This window comes from Salmo trutta, chromosome 14, assembly GCF_901001165.1.
Source record: "Salmo trutta chromosome 14, fSalTru1.1, whole genome shotgun sequence".
NCBI lineage: Eukaryota > Metazoa > Chordata > Actinopteri > Salmoniformes > Salmonidae > Salmo > Salmo trutta.
In genome coordinates, this window is record NC_042970.1 from 75,454,487 (window position 1) to 75,470,217 (window position 15,731).

Here is a 15,731-nt window from a genome sequence, read left to right on the forward strand (position 1 = left end):
TCATGTTCCACTTTCCTCACTTCAGTAGGAACAATCAAGGATTGGAGAAGAAGGGACCTAGGGTCTTGTCTTCCAACACTCTCCACGCTTTCCTGTGCTGTTTTGAGGAGACGAGGAGCGAGGACACGAGGAGTCTGCCATTGCACCCAGAAGCTGAGTTGTGATTCTTTACCCTTCACCCAGAGGTGTGCTTTCGATCACTCCCCCAATGCATTTAAAAGCATTGGAAAGGTGCAAGCATGGCTAGAGTGAGTTTCCTTACACCAGTCCATTTTTAAAATCATGACAGGGAGTATAAGCGCACACACTTCAGGAGAAGGGGAGAGGAAAGGAAACATAGCCACTGTCCCACAGTAGCTGCTGTTCTGTGATCTCCAGTATCAGTATCAGAGCAGATCAGGAAGTTAGCGTGCTAATGTAGTCTACAGTAACTAAGCAGTAACTAAACTCTGTTTGGCCCGAGGATTAAGAGACATATTTGCTTATCTTTATATCCTTGCATTTATCTCTCTCCATCTCTCTCTCGCATTGTTTTTATCTCTCTCCATTTCTCTCTCTTTGAATTGATCTCTCGCATATTTATCTACATCTCTCATTGTATTTATCTCTCTCATCTCTCTCTTTCTATTTCTCTCTCTTTCTATTTCTCTCTCTCTCATTGTATTTATCTCTCTCATCTCTCTTTCTATTTCTCTCTCTCTCATTGTATTTTCTCTCCATCTCTCTCTTTATATTTCTCTCTCTTTCTATTTCTCTCTTTCTCTCTCTCTCATTGTATTTTCTCTCCATCTCTCTCTTTATATTTCTCTCTCTCCATCTCTCTCTTTATATTTCTCTCTCTCCATCTCTCTCTTTCTATTTCTCTCATTGTATTTTCTCTCCATCTCTCTCTTTATATTTCTCTCTCTTTCTATTTATCTCCCCATCTCTCTCTTTATCTCTCTCTTTCTATTTCGCTCTCTCCATCACTCTCTCTTCAATTGTAGGCCTTTTTCTGTCCCTTTCTCAATGCAGGACTACATCCCATTATCTGATACAGAAGCAGTGAAATATCCCCCTGAGCAAATGCTACTGTGCGTAAGTCACTCTGTGTGTACCCACTACGCACGCAATGCCAGTGTGTGTGTGTGTGTGTACACTACCCACACTATACCAACATTTGTGACCAGCTGTGTGACCAGCTGCCCATTACCAGGCCTTCCTATTTAGATTATGGAGGGCACACACACATTTTAGGGGCAGCAGAAAATCCCATGGAAAACATGAGTCATTGCTATGGCGATAGCATTTCAAAAGTAGACTGATATTCTGTTATTTGAAGTTAGTTTACATACTGTTGGCCTACCTATGTGTGATTGATATCAGTACCTGACCTGCGTGTGTTCCTGTGTGTGTGAGAGTGCAAGAACTATAGCAGCATTATTGACAATATAATACCTCAAGAATACTTCAATCTACCCAACCACACATCCATTTATGTTCTTACAGCAGAATATGGGTTGATCATTATGTTTGGAAATCTGTGGCAACGAGAGGAATAAAGTACTGCAATCTACAACATGGATAAGTAATCAAACTGTATGAGAAAGAGAAGGCTGTGAATAATTCAAAACTCAATACAGGGTTTGTACTGAGAATCTCCCTGGTGTTCTTTATTCTGTTCTTCCCTCTATGTGGAACATTCAGGAACACTAATGCATTCTACACAGTAGTGAGACAATATTCCACTGCACCCAGTGCCACCTGATTGAGTTCCCATCGTGTGAGTGTGTGTGCTGTGATTGTATGCCATCTCAAGTAGACCTGGCTGTGACGAATCGCTGAGCTCCCAGTAACACAATCCTAGACCCACCCAGGCTTAACACCAGTCTGTTTTTACGCTTTTTAATTCTAATGTCCGTTTTCCTCTAATGGTTACCATGGGGATTATACAACAGAGCAGGATATGTCGACTGCATTGCTCAAATGGTGACGGCTTCTGCTGAACCAGTGCATCCAGAGGTGTAAAGCTAGATGGCAGCTGATAGGCAAAGTGTGAGTTGAGTTGAGTTGAGTGAGGCTATTTAAACCGACATCCCTTCTCTGAGAGGTCCTTGCTGAAGTTGTCCACCTCTGTGCACCTGGCCTTGAGTTTGGCATCACTAGCACACTCTGTGGAGGTGGGCCAACGCTCTACCCAGGTATCCTTGCCCAGCATGTATGTGGCACTGAGAGAGAGAGAGAGAGAGAGAGAGAGGAGAGAGAGAGAGAGAGAGAGAGAGAGAGAGAGAGAGAGAGAGAGAGGAGAGAGAGAGAGAGAGAGAGAGAGAGAGAGAGAGAGAGAGAGAGAGAGAGAGAGAGAGAGGAGAGAGAGAGAGAGAGAGAGAGAGAGAGGAGAGAGAGAGAGGAGAGGAGAGAGAGAGAGAGAGAGGAGAAAATAACCCCTTTAGGCAGGTATTAACATGAACTTCATTGCTCTGACTTGCTTTGTCTTGCCAGTACTAGAAGTCCATTATAACATGTCGCTGCCTCTCCTCACCTGTTGGTGGAGCTGTCCTTGTACCAGAGGTCAGTTTTTGGCCCCATGATGAGGTAGTCTGTACCCTCCTTCAGGTCCAGACCTCCTCTACAGCCAGCATGGGACAGGAAGACCCTAGTGTCACCCACACTGACTCCCTCCTCCACTCCTAGAGAGAGAGGGGAGGGAGGGATGGGGGCAGGAGGAGGGGGAGAGAGGGAGGTATAGACAGAGAGAGGGAGAGAGAGAGAAACAGAGTTAACCACGTTTGAACTAACTCAGCATCACATTCTGAAACAACGAGGGTAAGGAGAGATGGGTAGAGGACAGAGAAGGACTAGATGGCATAAGATAACATGACATGGGAGGCTTACCTATTTTTATAACCTGTGTGATCTTCATCTCATATCTGTCGTACTGACTCTGGCTGACACTCAGGACCTTGGCCTTGTACCCTGGAGGACAGAAGCGTGAGAAGGGTCAGAGAACAGCAAAATACACTCTGCTCAATCAATGATATGATACATGACATGATACACTTGACTGTCCCCAAGGAACAATTTGACTAAGACAATTAAAGAATGAAGAGTTAGATGATTGTTGTCCGTCAGAGGTAAAACTTTCATTTATAGCTGTACCATATACTGTACATGGTATAGTATTGTCTCAGTGTGACAGATTTACAATACCTATAACATGTCACAATATAACAATACCTAACAATTGCCAAAGACTCCAGTCAACCTAGTCATACTGTTCTCTCTGCTACCGCACGGCAAGCGGTATCGGAGCACCAAGTCTAGGTCCAAGAGGCTTCTGAACAGCTTCCACCCCCAAGCCATAAGACTCCTGAACATCTAATTTAATGGCTACCCAGACTACTTGCATTGCCCCTTCCCCCCCTTTTACGCTGCTGCTACTCTGTTATTATCTATGCATAAGTCACTTTAATAACTCCACCCACATGTATATATTACCTCAATTACCTTGACTAACCGGTGCCCCCACACATTGACTTTGCACCAGTACACCCTGTATATAGAGTTGAAATCTGAAGTTTACATACACTTAGGTTGGGGTCATTAAAACTTGTTTTTCAACCACTCCACAAATTTCTTGTTAACAAACTATAGTTTTGGCAAGTCAGTTAGGACATCTACTGTGTGCACGACACAAGTAAGTTTTCAAACAATTCTTTACAGACAGATTATTTCACTTACAATTCCAGTGGGTCAGAAGTTTACATACACTAAGTTGACTGTGCCTTTAAACAGCTTGGAAAATTCCAGAAAATGATGTCATGGCTTTAGAAGTTTCTGATAGGTTCATTGACATCATTTCAGTCAATTGGAGGTGTACCTGTGGATGTATTTCAAGGCCTAAATGCCTGAAGGTACCACGTTCATCTGTACAAACAATAGTACCCAAGTATAAACACCATGGGACCACGCAGCCGTCATACCGCTCAGGAAGGAGACACATCGTCTCCTAGAGATGAACGTACTTTGGTGCGAAAAGTGTAAATCAATCCCAGAACAGCAACAAAGGACCTTGTGAAGATGCTGGAGGAAATAGGTACAAAAGTATCTATATCCACAGTAAAACGAGTCCTATATCGACATAACCTGAAAGGCTGCTCAGCAAGGAAGAAGCCACTGCTCCAAAACCGCCATAAAAAAAGCCAGATTACGGTTTGCAACTGCACATGGGGACAAAGATCGCACTTTTTGGAGAAATGTCCTCTGGTCTGATGAAACAAAAACAGAACTGTTTGGCCATAATGACCATTGTTATGTTTGGAGGAAAAAGGGGTAGGCTTGCAAGCCAAAGAACACCATCCCAACCGTGAAGCACAGGGGGGCAGCATCATGTTGTGGGGGTGCTTTGCTGCAGGAGGGACTGGTGCACTTCACAAAATAGATGGCTGCATGAGGAAGGAAAATTATGTGGATATATTGAAGCAACATTTCAAGACATCCGTCAGGAAGTTAAAGCTTGGTCGCAAATGGGTCTTCCAAATGGACAATGACCCCAAGCATACTTCCAAAGTTGTGGCAAAATGACTTAAGGACAACAAAGTCAAGGTATTGGAGTGGCCATCACAAAGCCCTAACCTCAATCCCAAAGAAAATGTGTGGGCAGAACTGAAAAAGTGTGTGTGAGCAAGGAGGCCTACAAACCTGACTCCGTTACACCAGCTCTGTCAGGAGGAATGGGCCATAATTCACCCAACTTATTGTGGGAAGCTTGTGGAAGGCTACCCGAAACGTTTGACCCAAGTTAAACAATTTAAAGTCAATGCTACCAAATACTAATTGAGTGTATTTAAACTTCTGACCCACTGGGAATGTGATGAAAGAAAACTGCATTGTTGGTTAAGGGCTTGTAAGTAAGCATTTCAATGTTGTATTCGGCGCATGTGACAAATGACATTTTATTAGATGTTTTTATGTCTATAATACCTATAACATGTCTATAATGCCTATAACATGTCTATAATGCCTATAACATGCCTATAACATGTCTATAACATATATAGTTTCTATAACATGTCTATAATGTATATAACATGTCTATAATGTATATAACGTGTCTATGTATATAACATGTATATAGTTTATATAACATGTCTATAATGTATATAACATGTCTATAATGTATATAACGTGTCTATAATGTATATAATATCTATATAGTTTCTATAACATGTCTACAACGTTCAGAACATATCTATAATGCCTATAACATGTCTATAATGCCTATAACATGTCTATAATGCCTATAAAATGTTTATAATGCCTATAACATGTCTATAATGTGCCTATAACATGTCTAGTGTCTAACATGTCCATAATGCCTATAACGTGCCTATGTCTATAATGCCTATGTCTATAACATGTATATAACGTGCCTATAACGTGTCTATAACGTGCCTATAACGTGTCTATAATATGTCTATAACATGTGTATTATATTCTACAGTGAAAACAGATATAGTATACAGTGGTATAATCCTTTGTAGGCATGGTCCTCTCGTGCTCCATAGGGGACTGGATCGGTTAGGGACTTAGACACAGAGCAGTCACCTAGGAGAGAGACACATCATTATCACACACACTTATGTATTGCACACACATAAACACACACAGATACACACAAACACACACACACACACACAGATACACTCAAACACAGATACATACAAACACACACACACAGATACACAGATACATACAAACACACACACACACACACACAGAAACACACACACACAGAAACACACACACACCTTGTGTACAGCGACATATCTTGTTCCTGCAGATCTGTGTGAGTTCGTCCTTGTCCTCTTTGGGGCTGTAGAAGCGACTGCAGCGGTGATCTGACAGAGAGAGAGACACGCTATGTTAACATTTCTCCACAAGACTGAGAGAAATGATCAACTCCAATGTTTAAGATAGCTTCTCTTGTTCGAGGGCATATGTAATCTAGTCAAAACAAACCTGAGTCCATAGTCCTACCTGGGTTGTAGTACTCATAGACAGGAACAGTATCTACCTGGGTTGTAGTACTCATAGACAGGGACAGTATCTACCTGGGTTGTAGTACTCATAGACAGGAACAGTATCTACCTGGGTTGTAGTACTCATAGACAGGAACAGTATCTACCTGGGTTGTAGTACTCATAGACAGGAACAGTATCTACCTGGGTTGTAGTACTCATAGACAGGAACAGTATCTACCTGGGTTGTAGTACTCATAGACAGTGCAATGACAGTATCTACCTGGGTTGTAGTACTCATAGACAGGAACAGTATCTACCTGGGTTGTAGTACTCATAGACAGGAACAGTATCTACCTGGGTTGTAGTACTCATAGACAGGAACAGTATCTACCTGGGTTGTAATACTCATAGACAGGAACAGTATCTACCTGGGTTGTAGTACTCATAGACAGTGACAGTATCTACCTGGGTTGTAGTACTCATAGACAGTATCTACCTGGGTTGTAGTACTCATAGACAGTGACAGTATCTACCTGGGTTGTAGTACTCATAGACAGTGACAGTATCTACCTGGGTTGTAGTACTCATAGACAGTGACAGTATCTACCTGGGTTGTAGTACTCATAGACAGTATCTACCTGGGTTGTAGTACTCATAGACAGTATCTACCTGGGTTGTAGTACTCATAGACAGTGACAGTATCTACCTGGGTTGTAGTACTCATAGACAGTATCTACCTGGGTTGTAGTACTCATAGACAGTATCTACCTGGGTTGTAGTACTCATAGACAGTGCAATGACAGTATCTACCTGGGTTGTAGTACTCGTAGACAGTGACAGATGAAGGCTGGAGGAGTCCCACTTTGAACATCTGCTGCAGTCGGAAGATGATGGTCTCAGTCTCCTTGTTGGACACCTGGTAGCACAGGTAGACCACAGGAGAGCACAATGAAGCTACCAACGGACACTGATCTAAGGCCAGTTTTGAGTTAATAGTTTGCCTTTCACCTTTAACATCTGGGGAGGGAAAGCTGATTCTAGATCTGTGCCTACAGGCCACAGACAACCTCTACCCAGACAGAGTGAAAAAATGATGACCAGTCAACTACGGTTGACATGGCAACGCTTGTCTCTCTACGTTCAGGTCATAGAAATAGAATGAGATTCTATTGAGATTCTATTTCTATGATTCCAGTACCTTGAACAGGTGAATGATGAAAAGGAAGGAAGTTACCCCTTGACAATGATCTAAGATCCCACCTAAAACGTTAGGATTTAGGGGAGGATAAGCTGATCCTAGATCTGTTCTGGTACCTTGAAGAGGTGGATGATGAGGGAGCCTCTGTCACTCAGGTTGTCCACTATCTGGAAGTTGTTGATGTAACGGTCCACTGAGTTGGTCAGCTGGAGGCAAACAAACAAACATGGTCACAATAAGCTACACTTAACACACACAGTCGAAATCAAGTTGGACATTGAGTCAAAGACCAGACATGCAGTTAGACAGCCATCTAGTGGAGACAGATGAACATTACACGTGGATTAAAGGGATAGTTCACCTAAATGACACATTGGTTTCCTTACCCTGTAAGCAGTCTATGGACAAGGTATGACAGTAATCCATGCTTAGGTTTAGTTTCCCTGACACTGTTTCCAAATGGATATGTGGCACAAATCCTCTTTAACATTTAGCATTAGTGTGGCAAATCTCATTAAAGTAATGGGTCCGATATTAACATTTTTGGGCATCATGTTCAAATCATCTGTAAGTGACCTTGTTGAGCTTCACAATAAATGTTCGATACTTTCCGATGATTTGGACACGATGTGCGAAAAAAATTAAAACATATCCATATGAATTGGGTTTGTGCTACACATGCTAAAACGTTAGCATTTGGAAACAGTGCCAGGGAAATAAAACCAAAGCATGGATTAGATGGTTTACAGGATAAGGAAACCAAGGAGAGAATAACAGTGAAGCACAGCAGAGAATAGAGAGGGGGAGGGAGAGAGAGAGACAGACATTTCCCTACCTGGAGAGGCAGCTTTGAGTAGCAGGGTTTTTAAGAACAGTGAAGGTGCCTCGTCAACCAGAGACAGAGCGTAGGCAGAGATGGCCAGAGAGTAGGGCCTGTTCAGACTACCATACGCGCTCCTCAGATAGTTGGCAGCATTCTGGATCCCATTCTAATACAATAGAATACAACTTCACTGTCTATCCATTGGCTGCTTATTAATTCCATGTGCCAGGGAAATAAAGAGAAAGAGGGTGGTGGGGAAGGGAGAGGGTGGAGGGAGAGGGAGAGAGGTGGAGGGAGAGGGAGAGAGGTGGAGGGAGAGGGGGAGAAAGAGAGGGTGGAGGGAGAGGGAGAGAGGTGGAGGGAGAGGGGGAGAAAGAGAGGGTGGGGGGAGAGGGAGAGAGGTGGAGGGAGAGGGAGAGAGGTGGGGGGAGAGGGAGAGAGGTGGAGGGAGAGGGGGAGAAAGAGAGGGTGGGGGGAGAGGGAGAGAGGTGGAGGGAGAGGGAGAGAGGTGGGGGGAGAGGGAGAGAGGTGGAGGGAGAGGGGGAGAAAGAGAGGGTGGGGGGAGAGGGGGTGAAAGTGAGGGTGCGGGGGAAGGGAGAGAGGTGAAGGGAGAGGAGGAGACTTGAGAGAGGTGGAGGGGGAGGGAGGAGAGGGTGGAGGAAGGGGGAGAGGTCGAGGGGGGAAAGAGAAGGTGGAGGGGAAGGGAAGGGAGAGAGGTAGAGGGGGAGGGAGAGTGAGACAGAAAAAGAGAGAAAAGGGAGGAGGTAGAGAGAGAGGGTTACAAATACAATCCATTGTATTATTTAGATTACTCTGTGATTGAATACATGATATGATACACATTTTTCTTCTTCTATGTATTTGAACAATACCATGTGCTTGTGCCTTCATTCCTGTAGGGGGGGTAAGAGTCATCTTTCTTCTTATACACCAGCTGCTTCTGGTAGCCTTTCTGTATGTAGTTGATGGCCTCCACCCTGCGTTGCACCCCTACAGTCTCCCAGTCGTTGGAACGGTCCAGGTAGACAGTGGCTATAAGAGGCAGGGTGATGCTGGCTAGATTTTGTTCCACACAGCCACCAGGCATACAGATCAAAGAGGCCAGAGAGTCACCGCTGATACTGTTGTCTATGGTGTCAGCCAACAGGTTACCTGGTGGGAGGAGCAGAGCAGAGCAGAGCAGAGTAGAGTAGAGTAGAGTAGAGAGCAGAATGGAAGGAATGGAATAGGTTATATGTCCACACAGTTGCTTTGGCTTCACAATGCCCATAACCAACCCAAAGGTTTAGAGGCACCAGCCAGCCACCATTTCTGTGTAATAACTTAAACCTTGTTTCTCAGTTAGGCCTACCCCTGATGTTGATAAATGTCTCTGGTTGAGAGTTTGGAACCAGGGAGCCCAGCACCACTTTGTCCACCTCCACTACCTGCCTCCCATCTGGGGGGAAACATAGTAAGAAGACTTAGTAAAGATTGTTTCTAAAGGGGACATGGTAATGGTAAGCATTAGGGTTAGAGATGATGAATGTCTTAGTTCTACTCACCGTTCCCTCCCTTGGCAGAAGGATTCAATACAAAACTCTGCACTTTAGTCTTCTGCACTCCTTCCACCTGTTAAAGGGTTTTGAAAACAGGTTAGAGATACTGTGGGGTTATTTTTCGGTTTTATGCTTCTGCAGATATTGAATGTGCAACTATAATTATGGTTTATAATATATCAGAACTTAAACAGGACAGCATAATGGGTAGACAAAGAGAACATTGTGTAACAAGGTGTAGGCAGCTGACTTAGTGATAGGAGGTTGTGAAACCCATCACAAGGGGAGCATGTGAGGAACAGATAGAGTGGACAAACAACTGTATAAGTAAATCACTGGAAATTGAGTGGTTGCTGACTCTTGAGTATACACTAAGAAGATAAGATCCAACACCTGGCAACATGTGATGCGCCAGGAGGCTTGGACCAGCCTGTGCGCCTGCGATAGGCTGAGTAAGTCTAAACCACGCTCAGCCTCTACTCTGATAGGCCTACTCTGAGCGGGAACTATCTCTGTCAGAGTATTAAAGAAGAACTTTGTGCTTAAACAGTGAGTTCTCTGTATACCCTGCGAGGTGGTGCAGTGAGCCCGTATATACGAACATCATATTTACCATTTGTACTATCATTCTATTTACTTAAAGATGAATTAAATAATCATTGCAAAACTAAGTTGCATGGTTTGTTTATATCCTAATACCAGATTCGATTGACGCAACCCAACAATTGGTGACCCCGACGTGATTCTGGTAGAAGGACTTCGCTGGAATTTGTCCGGACGATTGGCCATCGCTGTCGTTGGACGGTGTGTTTCACAAATCCTGACCAGTCAAACAAAAAGGTAAAGCAGACACCTATTGTGAATAACTAAAGTTCTGCATATTGGACCTATCCAAATTTATTTTGTAAGACACCTGTTTGATGTAAGTGGCTAAATTACAACATATAACTTAAAATTGATGAGGTATACAATTGAAAATTATGTCTAATATGGTAAATGTGATTGTTGAAAACCATGGTAAAATAAGAACATTGTCTTACCGGCAAGGTCCGTAATTATAAAGATATTACGGCTAGGTTCGGGGAAATATTCAAAATATTAGTGTATTGTATATACATACATATACACTGCTCAAAAAAATAAAGGGAACACTAAAATAACACATCCTAGATCTGAATGAATGAAATAATCTTATTAAATACTTTTTTCTTTACATAGTTGAATGTGCTGACAACAAAATCACACAAAATAATCAATGGAAATCCAATTTATCAACCCATGGAGGTCTGGGTTTGGAGTCACACTCAAAATTAAAGTGGAAAACCACACTACAGGCTGATCCAACTTTGATGTAATGTCCTTAAAACAAGTCAAAATGAGGCTCAGTAGTGTGTGTGGCCTCCACGTGCCTGTATGACCTCCCTACAACGCCTGGGCATGCTCCTGATGAGGTGGCAGATGGTCTCCTGAGGGATCTCCTCCCAGACCTGGACTAAAGCATCCGCCAACTCCTGGACAGTCTGTGGTGCAACGTGGCATTGGTGGATGGAGCGAGACATGATGTCCCAGATGTGCTCAATTGGATTCAGGTCTGGGGAACGGGCGGGCCAGTCCATAGCATCAATGCCTTCCTCTTGCAGGAACTGCTGACACACTCCAGCCACATGAGGTCTAGCATTGTCTTGCATTAGGAGGAACCCAGGGCCAACCGCACCAGCATATGGTCTCACAAGGGGTCTGAGGATCTCATCTCGGTACCTAATGGCAGTCAGGCTACCTCTGGCAAGCACATGGAGGGCTGTGCGGCCCCCCAAAGAAATGCCACCCCACACCATGACTGACCCACCGCCAAACCGGTCATGCTGGAGGATGTTGCAGGCAGCAGAACGTTCTCCATGGCGTCTCCAGACTCTGTCACGTGCTCAGTGTGAACCTGCTTTCATCTCTGAAGAGCACAGGGCGCCAGTGGCGAATTTGCCAATCTTGGTGTTCTCTGGCAAATGCCAAACGTCCTGCACGGTGTTGGGCTGTAAGCACAACCCATACCTGTGGACGTCGGGCCCTCATACCACCCTCATGGAGTCTGTTTCTGACCGTTTGAGCAGACACTGTCCTTCCATAACACATTTGGATGCCAGTCTCGGTATAGACTGTGTCAATATTTCTTCACCTGATGCCAAAAAATAAACATGTTTCAACTCTGTTTGATGGATGGGTGGATGAATCGATTGATTGATGGATTAATTGAGCAATCAATCATTTTCAGCTCAGTTCTCTGCTGTAACATACAGGGGCCACTTGGATGGAAGTTAGATCTGGTTAGAATGAAATTAGACTCAACTCAACTTAATTAACAAGACCTACAGTGTTGTTTTCAAGACCACCTAAAGCGAGACCGATTCAAGACCAAGACTGGAGGAAATCCAGTCCGAGTCAAGACAAAGACCGGGAGGGGGGCAAGGGGTCCAAGACCGAGACCAGAAAAATGCAAATCCACCATAATAAGAGTTGAAAATGTCCAGCATTTCTGTGTTCAGATTTCAGAAGGACATTCTTTAGACATTCAGAATGGTGTTAAATGCTGAGGACAAAAGTTATCACTAACCCAAACAGGTCCATAAAAAGACAAGCTTCCCCCAGTCTCCCCTTACTAATAGTTAGCATACAACTTTCAAGCAATTTCCCACACTATTTCCTACCAGCGAATCAAGGAAATCCTGCTGAGCACTGAAAAATATCCTCAAACTTTGTAGTGAAAGTAATGGACAATAATTTTACAAGTAAAGTAGGAACCCCATTGTTTCAGTATGATATATTGGATAAAGTAATAAAGACAGACACCAATGTCTAGTTCAATAGCCTTGTTCATGTATTGTACAAATCCCTACACGCGGAGTCCGGGGAACAGTCCGGCTAGTCGATTACCTATCAACTAGACTCCGTAACATCGTCCTTTTCAATAGAAAGTGCAAACATAACAGCATAACATTAAATTCTTAACAATCAAGTCATAACAATTAAAAACGCATGACATTTTTTTTTTACTTCAGTTGTCATCTTCCTTTCTTTTTAAATGTTTTTTTTTTTTTTTTTTTTTTTTAAATAAACAGGAGGACAAGTTAACACAGTCTCTTGCTTACAGAGTAAGCCTGTCCGGTGGCTTGCACAGCCGACCCACCCGTGAGTAAGTATGGGCTCTGACAGGGGTAGGATTAGGGCCACGAGCTGGAGAGCTTGGTGGGGTAGAAGCCTCACCTTCAGTTGGCTCATGTCTCAATTCTGCACCTCTTACCCTTAGGCCTGGACTGTGATCCAGCTCATCTAGGTGAGTGTATGGCGTGTTCTGGTTTATCTGCTCTGCTACGCGCAGATCCACCCGATTGCGACGATAGAGGGAGCCACCAACATCCACCAGGTAAGAGCGTGGTGCAACTCTCTGTAGGCACGTGCCCAGCCTCCAAAGTCCTGTGTGGTCTCCCGGCAGCGGTTTCATCCTTATCGTTTCACCCACCTCCAGCTCTGGTAGGTCTCGAGCAGTCCGGTCGTAGAAGCACTTAGCGAGCTGCTTTCTGTGACGCAGTTTGTCCGTGACGCCAACCATGACGCAGGGCTCAAGTAGCTTGTTAGCTACGGGGATGGCAGTCTTCAGACGTCTGGACAGAAGGCGTTGTGCTGGGCTGCTGTCCATGTTTTCGGTGGGTGTGTTCCTCCACTGTAAGATCGCTTTCCATGGGTCGTTGCTGTCGCGCGCGGCCCTGCTTAACAGGTTTTTTTGCAATCTTGACAGCTGACTCTGCCTTGCCATTTGCTTTTGGGTGTCTTGGAGAGGAGGTCACGTGGTCAAACTCCCATTCTGAGGCGAAACGCTTGAACTGTGCAGTGAATTGTGGGCTATTGTCCGTGATTACCTTGTCAGGCTGACCTTGCCTGGCAAACTGCGCCTTGCAGCGCTTTATGACCGTTTCTGCAGACAAGTCAGGGAGCAGTTCAATTTCCCAAAAGTCAGAGTAGTGATCAACAATGAGAAGATAGTCCTTTTGTCTATGGCTGAATAAGTCCATGCTGACGATTTGCCAGGCCCTTGTGGGTAGTTCGTGTGACATCATGGTTTCCTTTTGCTGTTCATGAGCGTACTCGTTGCACGTGGTACATTTGCTGACAAAGTCTTTCATTTCTGCTTGCATGTTTGGCCAGTATAATGTTTCACGAGCCTGGCGGTAGCATGCGTCACCTCCAACGTGACTGGAGTGTATGCGGGTAAGCATCTCTGGACGTAGTGATTTGGGAATAATGACCTTCTGAGCTCTGAACAAGACGCCATTTTGCACGCTGATCTCATCTCGAAAGGTCCAGTATTCTCTCACTGTGAAAGGTGTCTCCTCTTTCAGGTATGGCCAACCTGCGAGAGCCATGGACTTCAGTGATTGTAGGTGTTCGTCCTTGTCAGTGTGTTGCCTGATCTGGGCTAGGAGGTGATCTGTGACGTTTAAGTAGTCTGCCTGATTGATCTGTTGAACATCTTGTTGTTCCTGCTGTAGCGAACAGATGGCCTGCCGCTGATAGGCAGTGCCTCTGCCTGTACATTGTGCCGTTGCCCTGCTCAGTGTGTCGCTGATGTACATCTCTGGTCCTGGCTTGTAAATGACCTTCAGGCTGTAGTTTTGCAGAGTCAGGAGCATGCTTTGAAGCCTCTTGGGCGCGTTGAGGAGAGGTTTACTGAATATGGCAATGAGTGGTTTGTGGTCAGTTTCAGCGGTGACCAGCTCTCGACCATATAAGTAGTGATGGAATCGCTGGCAGGAGAAGACGATGCTGAGGCACTCTTTCTCAATTTGTGCATAGTTCTGTTCGGTGGGGGTGAGCGCTCTCGAGGCAAACGCAACGGGTTGGCCTTCCTGCATAAGGCAGCATCCAAGTCCCCTTTGGCTGGAGTCACTCTGGATTGTGACAGGCTTCGTGACGTCGTAGTAGCGCAACACTGGCATGGATGAAGCCAGAGATTTCATCTCCTGCACCGCGGCCTCGTGCTTGGGTAGCCAGTGCCATGGTGTGTCTTTGTCCAGCAACCGGCGCAGAGGCTCACAGACTGCTGATAGGTGTGGCATGAACTTTGCAAGATAGTTTGCAAAACCGATGAGACGCTGTACGCCTTTTGCATCAGATGGGTTTGGCATGTTGAGGATCGCTCGGACCTTGTCTGGGTCCGGCTTCAGGCCTTTTGCTGAAAGAATGTGGCCATGGAAGTGAATGTCTTTCACCTTGAACTGTAGCTTCTTCAGGCCAAGACGAAGCTTAACTGATCGACAGCGCTCCATCAGTGCCAGGAGCTTCACATCGTGGTCGCGTTCTGCTTCATCGTCTGTGTCACCACAGCCTACGATCAGGACATCGTCGGCGATGGGTTCAATGCCCTTGAGCCCAGCCAGTAACTCGTGCTGCTTGCGTTGGTATATCTCAGGTGCCACTGAGACACCAAACGGGAGCTTGAGCCAGCGTTTCCGACCCCAGAAGGTAGTCATGAAGCTGCTTTCTTCGTCCAGCTTGCATTGAAGGAATGCATCTCGGGCATCCACCAAGGTGAAAATCCTGGCCTTGGGAAGCTTGTAGAGGACATCCTCTAGTGTCGGCATGATGTAGTGGGATCGTTTCAGTGCTTGGTTCAGATGCTTTGGGTCGATGCAGACCCTCAGCTTCTCTGTTTTTTTCACTATGACCATATTGCTGATCCAGTCAGTTGGTTCGGTCACAGATGTCATGTGGCCATCGGCCTCATACTTGTCCAGCTGGGCCTTCACAGCCACTTTCATTGCAATGGGCACATTGCGAGGAGCACACTGGACTGGAGTGATGCTCTCATCCACTTCAAAGTGTACCTCCCCAGGCACTGATTCAACGGGCATGTTGAATACATCGTCATATCTGCTGAGTAGTTGTTCTTTGGATAGGGGTCCATGCTGGACATGATCCACAACGTGCAGGTCATTTGGTACAGTGAACTGCATCAGTCCCAGGCGTTCGCATGTAGAGCCTGAGAGGAGAGGATGTTGACTGGTTTTCACAATCTCAAACTCCAGCTTGTGTTTGCGTCCCCGAATAAGACATTCGGTCTCAAAGGTGCCCATAGAGCTCATTAGCTCTCCTGAGTACAGCTTTAGTCTAGTGTCGCTGGGCAA

General features: G+C 45.1%; 1 protein-coding gene across 1 annotated transcript in view; it reads right to left on the reverse strand.

Annotated features, from left to right (window-relative positions):
- Nucleotides 1–1,620: 1,620 nt before the first annotated feature.
- The window catches only part of LOC115147874 (uncharacterized), a 31,402-nt gene continuing 17,291 nt past the window's right edge, over nucleotides 1,621–15,731 (reverse strand). The window contains 13 exon segments of the mRNA XM_029690139.1: nucleotides 1,621–2,207; nucleotides 2,519–2,666; nucleotides 2,872–2,952; nucleotides 5,500–5,583; nucleotides 5,787–5,876; nucleotides 6,810–6,915; nucleotides 7,314–7,414; nucleotides 8,888–9,172; nucleotides 9,372–9,458; nucleotides 9,565–9,631; nucleotides 12,851–13,211; nucleotides 13,351–13,522; nucleotides 13,958–15,586. Coding sequence (XP_029545999.1) covers nucleotides 2,060–2,207; nucleotides 2,519–2,666; nucleotides 2,872–2,952; nucleotides 5,500–5,583; nucleotides 5,787–5,876; nucleotides 6,810–6,915; nucleotides 7,314–7,414; nucleotides 8,888–9,172; nucleotides 9,372–9,458; nucleotides 9,565–9,631; nucleotides 12,851–13,211; nucleotides 13,351–13,522; nucleotides 13,958–15,586 — 3,359 coding nt within the window. The 3' untranslated portion in view covers nucleotides 1,621–2,059.